Source organism: Chrysoperla carnea, chromosome 1 (assembly GCF_905475395.1).
Source record: "Chrysoperla carnea chromosome 1, inChrCarn1.1, whole genome shotgun sequence".
NCBI lineage: Eukaryota > Metazoa > Arthropoda > Insecta > Neuroptera > Chrysopidae > Chrysoperla > Chrysoperla carnea.
The window spans coordinates 31,011,280-31,031,427 of NC_058337.1; the positions used below are offsets into that span (position 1 = coordinate 31,011,280).

At 29.2% G+C, this 20,148-nt stretch overlaps 1 protein-coding gene across 1 annotated transcript in view; it reads right to left on the reverse strand.

Moving 5' to 3' along the window:
* The window catches only part of LOC123305076 (tachykinin-like peptides receptor 86C), a 162,304-nt gene that overhangs the window by 55,134 nt on the left and 87,022 nt on the right, over positions 1–20,148 (reverse strand). Inside the window, exons 3-4 of the mRNA XM_044886687.1 lie at positions 18,467–18,568; positions 17,004–17,147 (exon numbers count right to left, since the gene is read on the reverse strand). Coding sequence (XP_044742622.1) covers positions 17,004–17,147; positions 18,467–18,568 — 246 coding nt within the window. The remainder of the gene's footprint in view (positions 1–17,003; positions 17,148–18,466; positions 18,569–20,148) is intronic.

A 20,148-nucleotide genomic window follows, 5' to 3' on the forward strand; every position in this document is an offset into this window, starting at 1 on the left:
CAAATTTGAAAAGAATGGCCCAAATTTAGTAGAATTACATTCTTGGTTTGCCAAAATTGGATAAAATTTCGATGTAATAGATCAAAATTAAATATTTTGAATTTTGATGACGTCATCAAGTTCAAAAGTTCAATTTTTTTAATATTACAGGCAATTTTGATCCGATCTTATTAGAATTTTTTTTGAAACCCACTAATTTTGGGTCATTCTTTTCAGCTGTGATGTCAGTTTTTCGCTAGTTATCACTTATGTGCTTAAATCCTTTACCAGACCTCCACATTCTTGAAATCTAATAGAGCTAGGTTAATTTTGATCATAAATTTGAAAAATATGGCCCAAATTTAGTAGAATTACATACCTGGTTTGTCAAAATTGGATAAAATTTCGATGTAATAGAGCAAAATTAAATATTTTGAATTTTGATGACGTCATCAAGTTCAAAAATTCGATTTTTTTAATAACACAGGCAATTTTGATCCGATCTTATTGGAATTTTTTTTGAAGCCCACTAATTTTGGGTCATTCTTTTCAGCTGTGATGTCAGTTTTTCGCTAGTTATCACTTATGTGCTTAATTCCGGGACGAGACATCCACATTCTTGAAATCTAATAGAGCTAGGTTAATTTTGATCATAAATTTGAAAAGAATGGCCCAAATTTAGTAGAATTACATACTTGGTTTGTCAAAATTGGATAAAATTTCGATGTAATAGAGCAAAATTAAATATTTTGAATTTTGATGACGTCATCAAGTTCAAAAATTCGATTTTTTTAAATAACACAGGCAATTTTGATCCGATCTTATTGGAATTTTTTTTGAAACCCACTAATTTTTAGTCATTCTTTTCAGCTGTGATGTCAGTTTTTCGCTAGTTATCACTTATGTACTTAATTCCGGGACCAGACCTCCACATTCTTGAAATATAATAGAGCTAGGTTAATTTTGATCATAAATTTGAAAAGAATGGCCCAAATTTAGTAGAATTACATACTTGGTTTGTCAAAATTGGATAAAATTTCGATGTAATAGAGCAGAATTAAATATTTTGAATTTTGATGACGTCATCAAGTTCAAAAATTCGGTATTTTTAATAACACAGGCAATTTTGATCCGATCTTATTGGAATTTTTTTTGAAACCCACTAACTTTGGGTCATTCTTTTCAGCTGTGATGTCAGTTTTTCGCTAGTTATCACTAATGTGCTTATATCCGAAACCAGACCTCCACATTCTTGAAACCTATTAGTGCTAGGTTAATTTTGACCACAAATTTGAAAAGAATGGCCCAAATTTAGTAGAATTACATTCTTGGTTTGCCAAAATTGGATAAAATTTCGATGTAATAGATCAAAATTAAATATTTTGAATTTTGATGACGTCATCAAGTTCAAAAGTTCAATTTTTTTAATATTACAGGCAATTTTGATCCGATCTTATTAGAATTTTTTTTGAAACCCACTAATTTTGGGTCATTCTTTTCAGCTGTGATGTCAGTTTTTCGCTAGTTATCACTTATGTGCTTAAATCCTTTACCAGACCTCCACATTCTTGAAATCTAATAGAGCTAGGTTAATTTTGATCATAAATTTGAAAAATATGGCCCAAATTTAGTAGAATTACATACCTGGTTTGTCAAAATTGGATAAAATTTCGATGTAATAGAGCAAAATTAAATATTTTGAATTTTGATGACGTCATCAAGTTCAAAAATTCGATTTTTTTAATAACACAGGCAATTTTGATCCGATCTTATTGGAATTTTTTTTGAAGCCCACTAATTTTGGGTCATTCTTTTCAGCTGTGATGTCAGTTTTTCGCTAGTTATCACTTATGTGCTTAATTCCGGGACGAGACATCCACATTCTTGAAATCTAATAGAGCTAGGTTAATTTTGATCATAAATTTGAAAAGAATGGCCCAAATTTAGTAGAATTACATACTTGGTTTGTCAAAATTGGATAAAATTTCGATGTAATAGAGCAAAATTAAATATTTTGAATTTTGATGACGTCATCAAGTTCAAAAATTCGATTTTTTTAAATAACACAGGCAATTTTGATCCGATCTTATTGGAATTTTTTTTGAAACCCACTAATTTTTAGTCATTCTTTTCAGCTGTGATGTCAGTTTTTCGCTAGTTATCACTTATGTGCTTAATTCCGGGACCAGACCTCCACATTCTTGAAATATAATAGAGCTAGGTTAATTTTGATCATAAATTTGAAAAGAATGGCCCAAATTTAGTAGAATTACATACTTGGTTTGTCAAAATTGGATAAAATTTCGATGTAATAGAGCAGAATTAAATATTTTGAATTTTGATGACGTCATCAAGTTCAAAAATTCGATATTTTTAATAACACAGGCAATTTTGATCCGATCTTATTGGAATTTTTTTTGAAACCCACTAATTTTGGGTCATTCTTTTCAGCTGTGATGTCAGTTTTTCGCTAGTTATCACTAATGTGCTTATATCCGAAACCAGACCTCCACATTCTTGAAACCTATTAGTGCTAGGTTAATTTTGACCACAAATTTGAAAAGAATGGCCCAAATTTAGTAGAATTACATTTTTGGTTTGCCAAAATTGGATAAAATTTCGATGTAATAGAGCAAAATTAAATATTTTGAATTTTGATGACGTCATCAAGTTCAAAAGTTCGATTTTTTTAATATTACAGGCAATTTTGATCCGATCTTATTAGAATTTTTTTTGAAACCCACTAATTTTGGGTCATTCTTTTCAGCTGTGATGTCAGTTTTTCGCTAGTTATCACTTATGTGCTTAAATCCTTTACCAGACCTCCACATTCTTGAAATCTAATAGAGCTAGGTTAATTTTGATCATAAATTTGAAAAATATGGCCCAAATTTAGTAGAATTACATACCTGGTTTGTCAAAATTGGATAAAATTTCGATGTAATAGAGCAAAATTAAATATTTTGAATTTTGATGACGTCATCAAGTTCAAAAATTCGATTTTTTTAATAACACAGGCAATTTTGATCCGATCTTAGAGGAATTTTTTTTGAAACCTACTAATTTTGGGTCATTCTTTTCAGCTGTGATGTCAGTTTTTCGCTAGTTATCACTTATGTGCTTAATTCCGGGACGAGACATCCACATTCTTGAAATCTAATAGAGCTAGGTTAATTTTGATCATAAATTTGAAAAATATGGACCAAATTTAGTAGGATTACATACTTGGTTTATCAAAATTGGATAAAATTTCGATGTAATAGAGCAAAATTAAATATTTTGAATTTTGATGACGTCATCAAGTTCAAAAATTCGATTTTTTTAATAACACAGGCAATTTTGATCCGATCTTATTGGAATTTTTTTTGAAGCCCACTAATTTTGGGTCATTCTTTTCAGCTGTGATGTCAGTTTTTCGCTAGTTATCACTTATGTGCTTAATTCCGGGACGAGACATCCACATTCTTGAAATCTAATAGAGCTAGGTTAATTTTGATCATAAATTTGAAAAGAATGGCCCAAATTTAGTAGAATTACATACTTGGTTTGTCAAAATTGGATGAAATTTCGATGTAATAGAGCAAAATTAAATATTTTGAATTTTGATGACGTCATCAAGTTCAAAAATTCGATTTTTTTAAATAACACTGGCAATTTTGATCCGATCTTATTGGAATTTTTTTTGAAACCCACTAATTTTTAGTCATTATTTTCAGCTGTGATGTCAGTTTTTCGCTAGTTATCACTTATGTGCTTAATTCCGGGACCAGACCTCCACATTCTTGAAATATAATAGAGCTAGGTTAATTTTGATCATAAATTTGAAAAGAATGGCCCAAATTTAGTAGAATTACATACTTGGTTTGTCAAAATTGAATAAAATTTCGATGTAATAGACAGAATTAAATATTTTGAATTTTGATGACGTCATCAAGTTCAAAAATTCGATATTTTTAATAACACAGGCAATTTTGATCCGATCTTATTGGAATTTTTTTTGAAACCCACTAATTTTGGGTCATTCTTTTCAGCTGTGATGTCAGTTTTTCGCTAGTTATCACTAATGTGCTTATATCCGAAACCATACCTCCACATTCTTGAAACCTATTAGTGCTAGGTTAATTTTGACCACAAATTTGAAAAGAATGGCCCAAATTTAGTAGAATTACATTCTTGGTTTGCCAAAATTGGATAAAATTTCGATGTAATAGAGCAAAATTTAATATTTTGAATTTTGATGACGTCATCAAGTTCAAAAGTTCGATTTTTTTAATATTACAGGCAATTTTGATCCGATCTTAGAGGAATTTTTTTTGAAACCTACTAATTTTGGGTCATTCTTTTCAGCTGTGATGTCAGTTTTTCGCTAGTTATCACTTATGTGCTTAATTCCGGGACGAGACATCCACATTCTTGAAATCTAATAGAGCTAGGTTAATTTTGATCATAAATTTGAAAAATATGGACCAAATTTAGTAGGATTACATACTTGGTTTATCAAAATTGGATAAAATTTCGATGTAATAGAGCAAAATTAAATATTTTGAATTTTGATGACGTCATCAAGTTCAAAAATTAGATTTTTTTAATAACACAGGCAATTTTGATCCGATCTTAGAGGAATTTTTTTTGAAACCCACTAATTTTGGGTCATTCTTTTCAGCTGTGATGTCAGTTTTTCGCTAGTTATCACTTATGTGCTTAATTCCGGGACGAGACATCCACATTCTTGAAATCTAATAGAGCTAGGTTAATTTTGATCATAAATTTGAAAAATATGGACCAAATTTAGTAGGATTACATACTTGGTTTATCAAAATTGGATAAAATTTCGATGTAATAGAGCAAAATTAAATATTTTGAATTTTGATGACGTCATCAAGTTGAAAAATTCGATTTTTTTAATAACACAGGCAATTTAAATCCGATCTTATTGGAATTTTTTTTGAAACCCACTAATTTTGGGTCATTCTTTTCAGCTGTGATGTCAGTTTTTCGCTAGTTATCACTTATGTGCTTAATTCCGAAACCAGGCCTCCACATTCTTGAAACCTATTAGTGCTAGGTTAATTTTGACCACAAATTTGAAAAGAATGGCCCAAATTTAGTAGAATTACATACTTGGTTTGTCAAAATTGGATAAAATTTCGATGTAATAGAGCAAAATTAAATATTTTGATTTTTGATGACGTCATCAAGTTCAAAAATTCGATTTTTTTAATAACACAGGCAATTTTGATCTTGGCTTCGTGATCAGCGACCCCAAAAACCCTCCAAAAGACGATATTCAAGGCAAAATTAAAAATATTTTCACTTTTAGGGGTGGCTATTAGGGGTGGCTTGGAGCTACATTGAGTTGCTTCTTGCCCTCAAAATCATTATCAACGACTGCAAAAACCGACTAGAGACAATTTCTAAGGCAAAATTTTGAATTAAATAAATTTTTTGTCCCTGTCACTTCAAGGGTAGTTTTAATGGGGTTGCAACCGTATTCAGTAGATTTTTAACCTTGAATTCATGATCAGCGACCTCAAAAACCCTCAAAAGATGATCCTCGAGTTTAAATATTGATTTATTTTCTCTGATACTATTTGGAATGCTCTGGAGATGAGAAAACTACCCTAATTTCCTCAATTTTTTCTGTTATGCCAAGGTTAGTGCGGCTGAATGTTCCTAAAGGTCTAAGGAACACGTACACAAAAAATTTTTAAAATCGGAGCTGTTCCACCACTTTTCCACATTTTCCGGCTTATTTATTGTACTATATGGTGTTCAAAAAGAATTCATTAATATTTCTACTGCAATCGCAAATAATTAGTTTCATTTTGTAATGAAATTTTAAGTTTCTTCAGCCAAATATCTTGAGAAGTATTACTTCCTCGGATATTTTGTACAAAACCTTTTTATGTAAAATTAACTCACGAAGAAATTTTTTTATAGCTAAAGCTGCCATAAACCTAATAGTTTACGAGATATTTGAAAAAAACCTATTTTCCGGACCTTTGACCTTGAATATTTTTTTAGCGCACATGACGAGTAACATAAGAGTAATTACGATTAGCTAATTCACGCTGATTTGTATTTATAAAATACAAAAAATTGATCTATCAAATTAAGGCAAAAATCAAAATGTATTTCGAAATATCCTAGATTTCTCATTTATTATCTTTGAAAATATTTATATTCATAGGTCATTTATTGCATCCAAATAATCTCGGTGAAAAAACTTCACTTAGAATTTTTAAGTAGACAGGCTGTTTAAAGTGTTTTATCTATCTATAAGTTTTAGTTTAAAGTTGACCTCTGTCTAAACATTTAGGTGTACTCTTTCTTGGAACCAAGTTTTGAAGTGAATATTTACCATGTATCTTTAATACGGCTTTGATGAAAAACTTTCACAACCTAACCATGATGCAATGGTACCCATCGTTCCATTGTGATTGAATGAATGGTAGGAAATAACAAACTTAATTTTCTTCACAAATTAATAATATTATGCATGCTTGGACTTAAAGGTAGAAAAAGATAATTTGGAAAAATTTAGGAGATTTCTATTACAGTGTTTTCAAAATCGCACACTTCTCTGTCTCACCCTATAGAAAGAAAACTTAATTATGTTTCTAGAACCTAGAACTAACATATAGAACCTAGTGTTTACTTTATATAAATAAGGTGCGTCATTTTAATCAAAACATCCAAAAATCTTCTAAAGCAGCTTTAAAGGTCTATAATAGTCAAACTTCTTAAAATTGAAAGTTGTTCTTCATTAAATCTAACTTTTTTGAAAATTTTTTGTTGAAAATATTTTTTTCAAAAAAAACTCTTTTGTAAGAAAGGCATCAAAACAATCAATCAATTGAAATTGATCCGAAGAAAAAAATTGTAGAATTGTTTGAATAATTAATAACTGCAAAGACGACTATCCGGCCACTGTTGTAGTCGGCGATTAGTCGGCATCGGCTAGTATTTGAGAAAGAGCACCGACTATTCAGTTTCTTATATTTTGCTTACACATGACTTTACGGGAATTATTGTCCAATTGATCAAAAACAGTCCATACATGAGAATTTTTTTTTTGGCATGATGAAATTGTAATTGAGTTCTTTAATGAACAATAACAGTATTGCCTTCATTTGTTTTACACAATAACATCGCTTTGACTTGTGCAAAAATAATAAACGGTACGAAATATTTGGTATATTTGGAATCATACGGTAATGATGAACAGGCTTAGGTATTTATTGGATTTTATATAATATTTAGAAGGATGTAGTTTGATAAGGGTGAGATTAGGCAAAGATTACCAAGTTAGACAAGTTACTTAAAAAGACATTTTAAATAATATTTGATCAATTTTGGGTAGGGTTGATTTGACCACTTTTGACGATTTCATCCCCTCCAGCTTCACGGCTCCAAAGGGAGGGGTCCCAGAGGGGAGTTATATCAAACCTAGGACCTTGTGGATATAAACCCTGACACGAAGTTTCACTGCTGTCTCCTCAGCCTCTCCCTAGAAAATACCATTTTCCTGTATTTGGAAAGGTTTTCCCTAGCGTGGGGGCCTTCTCGAACTTTCCCGGATATGTGGCTTATACCAATCCTAGGAACACCTTAAGGTCAATCCTTGTGCCAAGTTTAATCGAAATCGTTAGAGCCGTTTTTGAGAAAACCTAAAAAATCCTGTTTTGGTCTAGAGGGAAGTACCCTTGAAAAAAGGCCTAGGGAAAAATTGAAAAAATTGTCTGGCATGATGACCAAACTGAACCTATGCACCGAGTTTGAGAAAAATCGGTTGAAAATTGAAGGCTCCAGCTTGGTAACAGACATACCGATATACCGACGGACGCAACATTTTTTAAAAACCACTTTTTTGGAATAAGGGACCCTCAAAACGTGTATTTCGGTTGAAACCCCGTTATCGATTTTTTTTTTCGATCACAATACTTTATTATATTTATAATATAATAAAGTAAAAAGTCAAGAAACAATGCGAAGCAAACAAAGCATATTCCGACACGCTCGCAAGCGGCGGTTGCTACTTGCGTAGGAATAACCTGTTAACGAAGCGTCACGGATAGTCGGTACATCTTTACTAAAAATACAAAAACATCAATGTTTTTAACAATGAACAATGTAAACGGCCGCGGCGGTTTACAACATTATTCCATCCATCAAACTTATGTTGATTAAGACCATAAATTTAAAAAAAAAGTTTTTTTTATGTCATAATGCGTTTAATATATTAGTTGGAATAAAATTCATTCATTTTGTGTTGAAATTTTAAAACTTCTAAAACTACACTTTTTAATCATAAAAAGTTATGTAACAGATAATAACATGAGAAAAGTACAACAATGTAAATATAATGTACCTACTACGTAAGTTTTATGGGAAAAACTCTGATAGATCAACGCTAATGGAAATGTCAAGAAATTGTTAAACAACTTTCTTTCTATTAAATATCTGCATAAAAAATACATATATTTTGTAGAGAAAAACGTTATTTGCAACAGATGGAAATGATAATTGATTTTTATGTCAACAACTTAGTAATACGAAGCAATAAAAAATGTATTTAGAGCGGGCGCTGGATGGGGTTGAGTGTGCAAAATATGAGTACCGCATTTTGTCAATTAATTTTTGTTCAGAAAAGCTTATAGATTAATATTCTGGATCTTGCCAAAAAAAACTAGTGGTCCAATTTTTGCATACCCTCTCCCCCCTCCACAGAAACAGTTAAATGACATTTTTTGAACCAAGTAAAAGTTACACTAGGTTCTTTGGGTCAATTAACGTCAAAAATGCCCTTTGTGATTTTTTCGTAAACTTGTTTGTTTTCGAGATATTAATAGTTTAATGTTTTCAAAAAAACTCCAAAAAGGCCATTTTGAAAGCTAAAAAACGGGGCATTAAATTGAATTTTCGAGTTTATCAAAATTCTAAAATAATATAACATTCTTTAATAAAGTCCTGAAGAATAATACAGGTTACTTCATTCTAGAAGCTCAATTTTCAATGCTTAAAAAGATGTTTAATTTAAAGATAATTAATAATTTTTTTAAGAATTTGTTTTAAAGCATATAAGTTCCAAAAAAAACGAAATAATAATATTCGAAATTTTCGGGGAAAAATGACTAACAGTTTGTCTTACATAAATCTTTTTATACCATGTATATATGTAACATATATTAAGGTATACTAAAGTTTAGTCCAGTTTGTAACGCTTAAAAATATTGATGCTACGAACAATTTTGGTATATGTGTTCATAAAATCAAATAATTAGTCAATTTCCGATTGGATGTCCGTCCGTCTCTCTGAAAACACGATAACTCAAAAACGAAAAAAGATATCAAGCTAATACATTATTACAGCGTACTCAGGACATAGGTCATAGGTCAATTGGGTCTTGGGCCCCTAAGACTCATCTTCTAAACCGTTAGAGATAGAACAGAAGTTTAAAGGTAAAAAATGTTCCTTATAAAAAAAAAATAAACAACTTTTGTTTGAAACACTTTTTCTTTAACATCACTGTTTACTGGTGAGGGCGCGAATTGTATAGTATGTATTATATGATAATATCAGTTATATATGTGTGACAGGTACGTATGTGTAATGTGATAGTGTAATCAACACTGTCTATACATGCTATTTCAACAATTAAATCAGTCAATTGTTTGTTTTCACATGTTTTTTTTTAAACTTCTCTTAGTCATAAAAATAATATAAGCACTGGTATTCAACAGTCTGTACAGGGTATTTTAATTAACTCAATCAATTGTTTATTTTCACTTGTTATTCATGAAATTTTGCCGCTCGATTAATTTTGTAGAATATCATGGTGATATTTTACAAAAATTACTCAGAACCTTAATTAGAAGCTAAACAATTTTAAATACTATTGTTAAAATCTTTCAAAAGGTTAAGTTATTTAGATTTTTGTAATGTAAAACCAAAAATTAACTAATAATAAAAGTTTTGTGTGTTTTAGGTTTGTAAATAAAAGAAGAAATATTTAGGTAAACGTTAGTCAAATTTAATTGCGCATAAAAAGAATTTTTTATTTAAAAATAAATATTTATTTTCATCTTTTCCGTTTTTTTTTTTTTTTTTTTTTTTTTTTTTTTAATTTGATAATTAATAAAAGAACACACAATATAGAATTTACTTTATTTTGTCTGTGTTAAATTTGTTATTCATTCCAATGAACTTAAGTATTTTTTTCTTTTTTTAAATTTTTTATTATTTTTCCTTATTATTCAATTTTTTTATATAGTTTTTTTCAGTTCTATTAGGTACTGTTAAGTACTGTTAGGATTTTCAATCTGAAAGGTACTACTCTTACTAAAGCTACGTTTCGAGATAAATAAGGTCAAAAATAAAAAACGAATGGATTACATCAGAACGAGTCTATTATAATTCACTTATGAACATATATTATTTTTCAAGTCAAATTGTTAAAAATTTTTAGCTAGAAGGCTCCTTTCACCGTATTCTCACAGGAAAAATATTATAAAATAAGTAAATAAATAGATAAATTTTATTATTAACATAAAAATAAAAATTAATAAAATAGTAAAATGTTTTTTATTTTCATTTTTTGAAACTTTGACAAGTAGTAAATGTTATAATAAGTTTTGTAGAGAAAGTTAATAAAAATTCATGAGTATGTTCTGTTAACTTTTTGATAGGTTATTTAACTTTTTTTTAATAAATATATGTAATTTGTTTTTATAACGCCTGCGTACTATTTCTTACATGAAAAATTGTTAAAAGAAAAACTTTCAATGATATTTTCGTTTATAGACATTTTGTATTTGTTTGTTATCTAACTTACTGAATAATAAATTTATTTTTTATTTATTCCCCGTTGATACATAAAATCATAATAACGATGTAGGTGGGATCAATATGTTTTACACATACATTTTAAAAATAGTCCTAAGAAGTGAAAATAAACAATTGACTGAGTTAGTTGTTGAAATACCTTGTATAGAAAGTTTTGAAAATAAGTGCTTGCATAATTTTTTTATAAATTCGAAAGGTTTAAAAAACCAGAACATTTATGGCTTTTTTTCGGCCATTTATTTGGTTTTCAAAGATTTAGAAGGTATTTTCTAGAATGTTTTTCGTTTTTCGAGAATGTTTCACAAGACTGCTAATTTTCAACTTTCTATTTTTATAGTTTTGCAGAAAATGGACACCATAGTTTTGTTCAAATTTGTGCCCTCGCGGATAAACAGTGACGTTTACGAAAAAATGATTCAGACAAAAGCTGTTTATTTTTTAAAAAAGAACATTTTTTACATTTAAACTTTTGTTTCATCTCTTACGGATTACAAATGGGTCCTATAAATCCATGACCCAATTGACCTCTGTTGCTCATTTACGAACTTAGGCTCAGGATGTGAGCACGCTATAAAAATTTCAGCTTGATCTCTGTTCGTTTTCGAGTTATCGTGTCCACGAACATTGTTCTTAGCATCAATATTTTTGGGCATAACAAACTTAATATACCTTGATATATATTACATATAAATACAGGCTATAAAAAAACAATAAGCGCCCACAAAGAGACACGCTTCCTGCAGGAATTACTTTTGCGACACTCAAACTAACATGTTGGTATTTCATAAATTATTCTAAAAACTCTTTCAAAAGTTATCGTATTCTTATTCATTTAAAAACGTTAATAAAGATCAAATTTCTATACATTCAGTTGATACAATCAGCAGATATGATTCATATAACAAAATAATAAAAAACAAGTGAAAACAAACAATTGACTGAGTTAATTGTTGAAATACCATGTATAGACAGTATTGATTACGCAATCGTTTGTTTTTTTACGTCATGTAAGTAAAGAAAGATACCACATACATATAAATCACACACATATAACTGCGATATTTTCATATAATACATACTTTATAATTTGCGCTATCACGGGTAAACAGTGATGTTTACGAAAAAATTTGAGAAAAATTCAATGAGAAAGTTATGGATCTCAGAGATCCTATCTATTGACGTCTGGTAAGTCCAATTTAGATGCGTAATGAACCATTTTAACATACATATGAGTGAGATGAGTAATGAGTGAGAAAAGCAGTTCTAACCTCTCGGTCGTAAATAAAGTGTTTTTTTTTTTCATTGACTCTGAATCACTTCGAAGATTTAGCAAAAATATAAGAGTTTCTGTTATTTCTAGATCCCATAAACGTTGATGATAAAGTTCTTTAATGGAATATCATAAGGGTCTAACTTACGAAACACACCGAGTTTTTTCAGACTATAAAATATGACAATTTTACCCATTATCATCATAATGTTGGCAGACAATAAATTTTATACAAAGTACTTTGAGTAGATTTAAATAAAAATGTTGTTAAGTATGTACATGAACTGAGTTGGTAAAGATGATGTACAATCGTGCTCTACGACTGGTTGTAAGTTTCTAAACTAATCAATAAGGCAAGGGCGTCATCAGTTGGCCAGTTGCTAAGACGAAAATTATGTAGAGTCTCACAGACAAAATTTAAAGTATAAAAACGTACATAAAAGTTGTTTATATAAAAACATCAAATTCGAATGATTTGCAAAAGCGTAAATTATGCGGAGTTTCAAAAACTTACAAAATTTGTATTAGTTATTTTTTCGAATCTTAAGAGCCGATGCAGCTACCACTCTCTGCCCCTTTATCCTTGCAAAAAGCATATATCTACTGAAATTTAAAAGTACAAAAGAGGAGGTGTAGAAGTAGATATTGCAACAACTGTAAATCAAAAATTGAATAATTTGAGTAAGTTGGATCTTCAAGTCTTAGATTTACAATCTTATATATTATTACTCTAGCTAGTTCTTTTCTGTCCTACCCTTATCTTCCTTATTCCTTTATAAAAATCCATGATTCATCCCTCATTTTCAAGCTAATTATATCTAGGTTTGACGACAAATATACTCACGGTCTAAAAGTGTACTGCTTAGGAAAAAACACGCTAGACAACAATAATTAGAACGAAAAAAATCATCAAGTTTATTAGGCAAACATATTAGTTTTTACAGATGCTCTCCTAATACTCTAGACATATAATTACTATTTTTAATACATATTCTTTAACTTTTTTTTTTTTAAATTGAAGGAATTTTAACTTTTTTTACCACTTTTCTACGAAATTTGTTTGTTGTTTTTAGCCACGGATTACGGAAACTACGGGAGAGGAATTTCGCACGGGTCAGGCTATTAATATTTAATGAGGTAAAATGAAAATTCTTAGTAACGTATCTCATTTGGTTATAAAAGGAGTAACCAAAAAAAGCTCCGTACATATTATCAGTATGATGTACTTTGTACTGTTTAGGATAAGCAGCAAAAATTTGTTCTTTTAAAGTTGGAGATGCAAATTCTTGAAAACGATTCAGTTTATGGAAAAATATTTGTTGAACCTTTTGAATAACACAAATAATGTATCAATTTTTTATATCGACTGCATTTTAAATGTTTTTCGAAACTCCTAAATGTGGTAGTCTATGTAAATTTTCCCTCTAGCAACACGCGTTTCTCGGTTCGTGTTTTGTATACTGAACTCTGTTAAATAATTTGGTACGGGATTATTTTTATAAAAAAAAAAATTCTGAGGATAAAAATGTACGTGGTACATAATTCTATGTTATGATCATTCTTACACTTATTTTTTCATGACATTTACAATTCATTGTCATTCTCCAACAAGTAGTGTACAGTAGCAAGATATTGTGTCTTTTTAACAATACTTTTGGGAAAATAAGAGAGAATACGTAATGTTATATTCTTTATAAATAGAATTTATGAGTTTGTCTTCAACGAAATACCTTTTTTTTTCTTAAATTCTGACATTTATACATTAAAAACTGATCATATCCAGATAAATTTTCGTATTTTATATTTATAAAGACCTGTCATGATGCGGAAGTATATACGACGCTATGTATAAGTGCGTAAAGTATTCAATTTGATTCATCTAGATATTAGACTAAACATCGAAATTTCTAACATACCATAAGATGGTGAAAGATAGGGATTCACGCTTTTTTCTTAGAGGAGGTTGGCAAAAATTTTAATGTCCACTAAAATGAGTGAAAATTTGTTTTGAGGCTTTTTCGGAAAATATTTTTATTTTTATTTTTTTGAAAAATGAAAGTAATCAAATTTAACGTCACGGACGAGTCGAATAATAGCATCCCCTAATCAATTTGAATCTTTGGAGGCCTCATTGTTACAAAAAACAGGGCAATGGGGATTCTTGGCCAAACTATGACTCGAATCAAGAAGTGGATTTTATTGGACTCTCCATAATCAAAATATACGAGTTTTATACGCCGAATGTCGGATTTTAAATTATTACGATTTTTCAAAAAAAGTTTATATACGGCAAAATGACAACCACAGTCCAAATTTAGTGTTGAATCGGAAAGGGGTTGGTTTTATTCGATTCGCTATGATTATAAATATCCGTGTTTATTGCCTCCACGACCGATTTCGAATTTTTTCACTAAAAAAATGTCCAAATTTACCGAAAAATAGGAACAACAGGCCAAACTAATTAGGATGGGGGTAATAGTGATTATATCATTTTTAAGTAAACAATCAAACCTGGATAAGCGAGAGTTCAAGGGAGCACAATCTCATTCTCGTTTATAGAGGTTTCTCACTAACCCGAGTTTTTCGTTAATGCAGATACATGGGTAGCGTTTGTCTGTTATAGAGGTATAGATAAGTAGCAGTCTCACTTACGAAGGTCCATGAGAGAAAAACGACTCTCTCTTAAAGAGGTTTCTGTTTTTCGCTAATAAAGGTTTTGGGAGTTTAAAATGACGGGTCTTGGCTAGTACTCTCACTTATAAAGTTTTTTCACTTATCCAGTTTTCACTTACCCAGGTTTCACCGTATTTGCATTATGGAGCAAATATACTTAAAAATGATCAATTTCTGTCTAATTTGTATTTGATTTCATCGACTGAATTTTTTTTACTCCCAGGTTCTATTATATTATCCAGGATCGCTGTACCCAAATTTGTTATAACTTTCAAAGCCGTACCCAAAATTGCCGTATACATCAGGTGCTTTTCGTTGTGTACGGACGGCTCTTATTACTATATTAATATTTGAGATAATATTTCTAAATTTGGTAATCCTGAAATGAGTTTTTTTTTTTTATCAAATTGATTAATTACTTATATCAATTTACAAGTATCCTGTGTTAATTAAATAAATGGATTCATGCACATTAATAAACAAATATCAATTATTTGTAAAATACATAAATCACTTATAAACATTTAAAAAAGAAAGAGTGAGGGAAATTAAAATTTTTAATTTTTTGTATAAAAATTATTAAATTTAACGGGTTAAATACCACGATGTAGCAAGTCGTCCTTTGCAGGCATGTTTCATGTTTATGCAATTTATAGACATTAAAGAGCACGAAACAGGTTCCTAGCTGTGAGCTATCCGTTTCGCTGGGCTACTTTAATTTTAAATAGAAGTATTATTGTGTTATAAACCTTCATTTCATATGTGGTCAGTTATTCTGCTTTTTTCCTTTGTTCAATATTCCGTCGATTTTATTTTGGATTGCATTTATTTGGAACGCAAATTTTATTGAAAAGATGTTACTCTCTGATATTGAAGCTTTTAATGCGCGAAATAATTTTTCAAATCGGTTAAGTATCTTGCACCTACATGTATATCTTGAAGGCTGTGAAATTATTCATATCCTCTGTTGCTTTCACCTTTCTAAATGAGCACCTATTTTGCGTAATTGCGTTAATGTCCGTAATTCTCTGTATTTCCTCTATTATATTATTTTCTGGGATGTAAGTTTTTTTGCCGACGTCATCGCACAAAACATTCATAATCTATTTTTAATCCCATATTTTCACCCCCCTCATTGCAAAATTTTCACAAACTTTGAATGTCGTATTTATTTATATACAATCAAAAACCTAAAAAAAAAGTTTCAAGATTTTAGTTTTAAAAATGTCGTAATTTCCATATAATATTGCACCCTCTATTTCAACCTTTTACAGCCCTTTTTCGCATTAAAAATTAAAAATTTTCGCATTTATAATATTAGTAAGGAAGTAAGGATTAGCAAAAGTTTTCTGTTGATTGATACTATGGGAATATCATCAATTTTAAAATATTTGAACGTTCTAAAACTTTCAGAAAACAGAACTTTTTTTACTTGAAAAATACAAATTTTTGGGCCATTGAAAAAAAGTCTAATGGACCTGTTGTAATTTTTTTCTAACTTATAATAAGTTGTCTTTAAGCAAACATTTTGGTTAATTTGAGAGCTTTCAATTAGCGGTTCTACTAGTTTTTAATAACATTTCTTTCTGTTAAGCTTATCTATGATAAACATGGTTATTATCGCCTGTCTATAATTATCTGATAACAGTAAAACTTACTTATGGGGAGTCAATAAATCACATTTCTTATCAATAATATTAAATTTAAACTATAATAAAGCCCTCGATATAAAATCATGTGTGATCGATTAATTTGTAGCATTGTAACTCGTAAAGGATGAACCGTTTTTGATTTTGTTTGATTGTTTGAAAATTAATGAGAGTATTCTTAGCTACCTTTCAAAAAAATCTGATCATCCGATAGAATATTATCACCTCTTTTCTAGTTATTATCGGGTATACAAAACTCGCTTGAAATATAGCTAAGAACTTTCATCAAATTAGGTTCCAAACAAAAAAAATATCAATGTCGGTTCTGCAGTTAAGAAGCTATGATACCACAGACAAATGCGCAGACGCAAATAAACTTATAACAGTCCTCTTTTTTGTCGGGGGTTTAGAAATAGTTTCGTTTTCAGAAAATTTTTCTTGTAACTAAATAAATCATTTCATATGTAAAAACGGCCGGTAGACCACACCGTAAATAAAAACAGGGTTGTTGATTCATTCAATACCTTTGATGTGGATTTTTCATTAGCATAAATAATTTTTTTTTTAATTTTATAGAGGTACTTACGAATTTGTTTGGAATCTATGTAACGATGAGTAAATTAATGATGGTAGTCCAATTAAACAACTAATAATCCATACAAAAGCTATAGCAACTAATGCAATCTTCTTTGACATTCGTGGTTGTAAGGGACGCACAATTGCCATGTATCTATAAAAAAAAATTTTTTTTATAATTTTTTTGTGGTACAGATCATTTTAAAAAGGTACTAAAGCTAAGCCAACATCAAAAAACACACAAAGGAATAGCTTATTTTGGACAAAACAACACAATAAAGAATATCAAGTAGCTTTCAGAAAAATTCAGCTTTAAGTTTTAGGATCAGACAATATAATGTTGTTTCTCTGTGCTGGTTTTGGTGTTGACTTGGCTTAAGAATTGTAATCTCTAATTGTTGGTGTTTTAACAATAGGGAATATTCATGAAATTTGAAATTTAGTTCAAATTTTTTTTTTCAGCAACTTTATTGGCTGGACAATTCAACTAAATCATTATTTTAGTAATTAATTACTTTTTAATTACTTGAAATTAATTAATAAAAGTACAAATTCAGTGAAAAAAATTCAAAATTTCTAAAAAGGGAAATTCAAATTTTTAAACGGACGTGACATCATAGTACTCGGCTTGTCAAATTTGTTGACATACTGTATGGCATTAATTACTTACATTTGGTATGATATTACATTAATTTCTATTATTCTACGGCTTTTTATTAGAAAACTTAATGATAACGATTTTAAAGTGTAAATTATACATTGAACTGTCACCAATTGACAGATCACGTACTTATACGTCATCAACAGAAAGCGCCAAAAACTGTGTTTAAATATCTCAAAATTATGATGTATTTTTAATATTTTTTTACACATAATTACAGCATTTTTAAGCAGTATTTATATTTTTACTTTGTTATAACGGTGTGAACTATGAATTAAAAATATAAATAAAAAAAAATACATGAAAATTCCCTATTATTATTATTCAGCCTAAAGATTTGAAGATTTTATACTATTTCATGAGAGAGAGAGAAGGCTTAATTAAAGAACAAATACAAAATTATAGTGAAAAACCTAATAATAATTTTGTACACTAAAGAAATAACATCGCATGTATTTTGCAAAAAATAAGGGTAAAAAATTTAAGTTTAAATGCCGAATAAATAAATATCTCTATGGTAAATAGTTTTTTATTTGATTTGAAATGAATTTTCCAAAGAACTTGATGGTCTGTTGTTGATGTTTTTAATATTGCCATTTAGTCTCTCGTAAAACTTTCGGTCAATAATCTTTTTATATCAAAAAATAAAAAATAGTATAAAATTCAAAAAAGGTTAAAAACCTTTAAAAAAACATTTAATAGAAAATAAAGATTTACAAAACATGTTTAAATGTCAGAAAAAATTTCATATTACTACATTCATACATACATATTACTTTCTAGATAAGATTGGAAAAAAATTAACTACGTACCGATCGCATGTTATCGCTGTTAATGTAAATACACTTGCTGAAACAGTGACGGTACACATAAAATTGTTTACTGTACAATACCATTCACCAAATGACCAGTGACTGAAACAAAAATTAATTCAAGTTAAAAATAATGAAATGTATTTTTGGTTTTTGATAGGTACTCAAAATAATTTGATGATTTTTGGTTTTTATGTCGGAAAAGACTGGGCTGTTATCCCTTCTGCGTTGAGAAAAATTGGTTTTTTCAAACATTTTTGAAACACTGTGTAGACCATTTTCTTCACTTATTAACAACTAAGATTCAGATTAATTGCAATAAATCATTATAAAAATGGTAAACATTCTCAAAAATTGGTAGCAATTAATGTCTCACCATTATTTGTAAATACAAATTTGTTTTTTCAACGGAAGTAACAAATTTTAACTTGCACAACTTTAACTTACAACATTAAATAGTAAGTGTGACTAAATTTTAGGCATAATTGCTAAGTTTTCAGAAAAGTTTTCTCGAGAGAGGAGCACAGAGCTTACGATATCAAAACTGTAGTCGTAAATAATAGTTTTACGGAAAACTAAAACATTTGTTTTTATTTTACAAATTAATTATTTCCAAGCTTTTTAAGACATATGTACGGAATTTTCCGTCTTTAATCAAAAACATTCACTTTGTATATTTGCTAAATATCTGTTAAAATAATCACTCGAATAAAACAAGTCTGAAATACTTAATTAAAAAAAAAATAATAAAAAAAGATTAAATATCAAATTTATTGCAAGTAAAAACGGTCTACAACCCTAAAATTATAGACAAATTAGCACAAATGAAAATAGATAAAATAGTTTTGAAACATGGTTATATTTTTTTTTGGCCTTAGATTTTAATAGATGCGTACAGCCTTCCATACGTAGGTTTTGAGACAACTTTAAGGTTGTCAAAATACAAGTTTATACGAGTTTACAGCTGAGTATTTCAGATTCCGAGGTGAACTAGCAAAGATGATTAGACTATTACAGTTATGTTACATCTATTTGTTTTCAAACTCCAATTATTCGAAAATTCACTTCCATTATTCCCCAAACTTTAGAACACTTGGTATAAAAATAATACATTTAAATATGATATATAATTCTTATACCGTAAATTCTATTATCAGATAGCGCTAAGAATTTGTGGGCGAGGCGATGCTTTTGTAAGTAAAGTATAGTAGTATAAATGTTAAATATAAACCAGCATTTTTTAATAATATTTTTCAAAAGAATATAAATAAATTTGTAGGATGTAACAACAACAACAATATATTTATCGATTAATCCCTATTTATTATAAATGCGAAAGTAAGGATGTTTGTTTGTTGATTTGAAAGAAACTGTACAGCAATATAGCTCATACATCAGAATAACACATCAGCCATAATTTATAAAGATTTATTTAAAAAAAAAAATTTACTGCTCCATTTATGACCAATATCTGGATGACCGAGCTTTGCTCGGTATTCTTAAAAAGACACAAATTTTATCACTAATAGAAGACCGTTTTAAATATCTCCACACAAATACCAATTTGAATCATTAACTACGATATACACCAATAGATGTCAGGAAGAGTTATAATTTGCATTGTATTTCATTAACTACGATATACACCAATAGATGTCAGGAAGAGTTATAATTTGCATTGC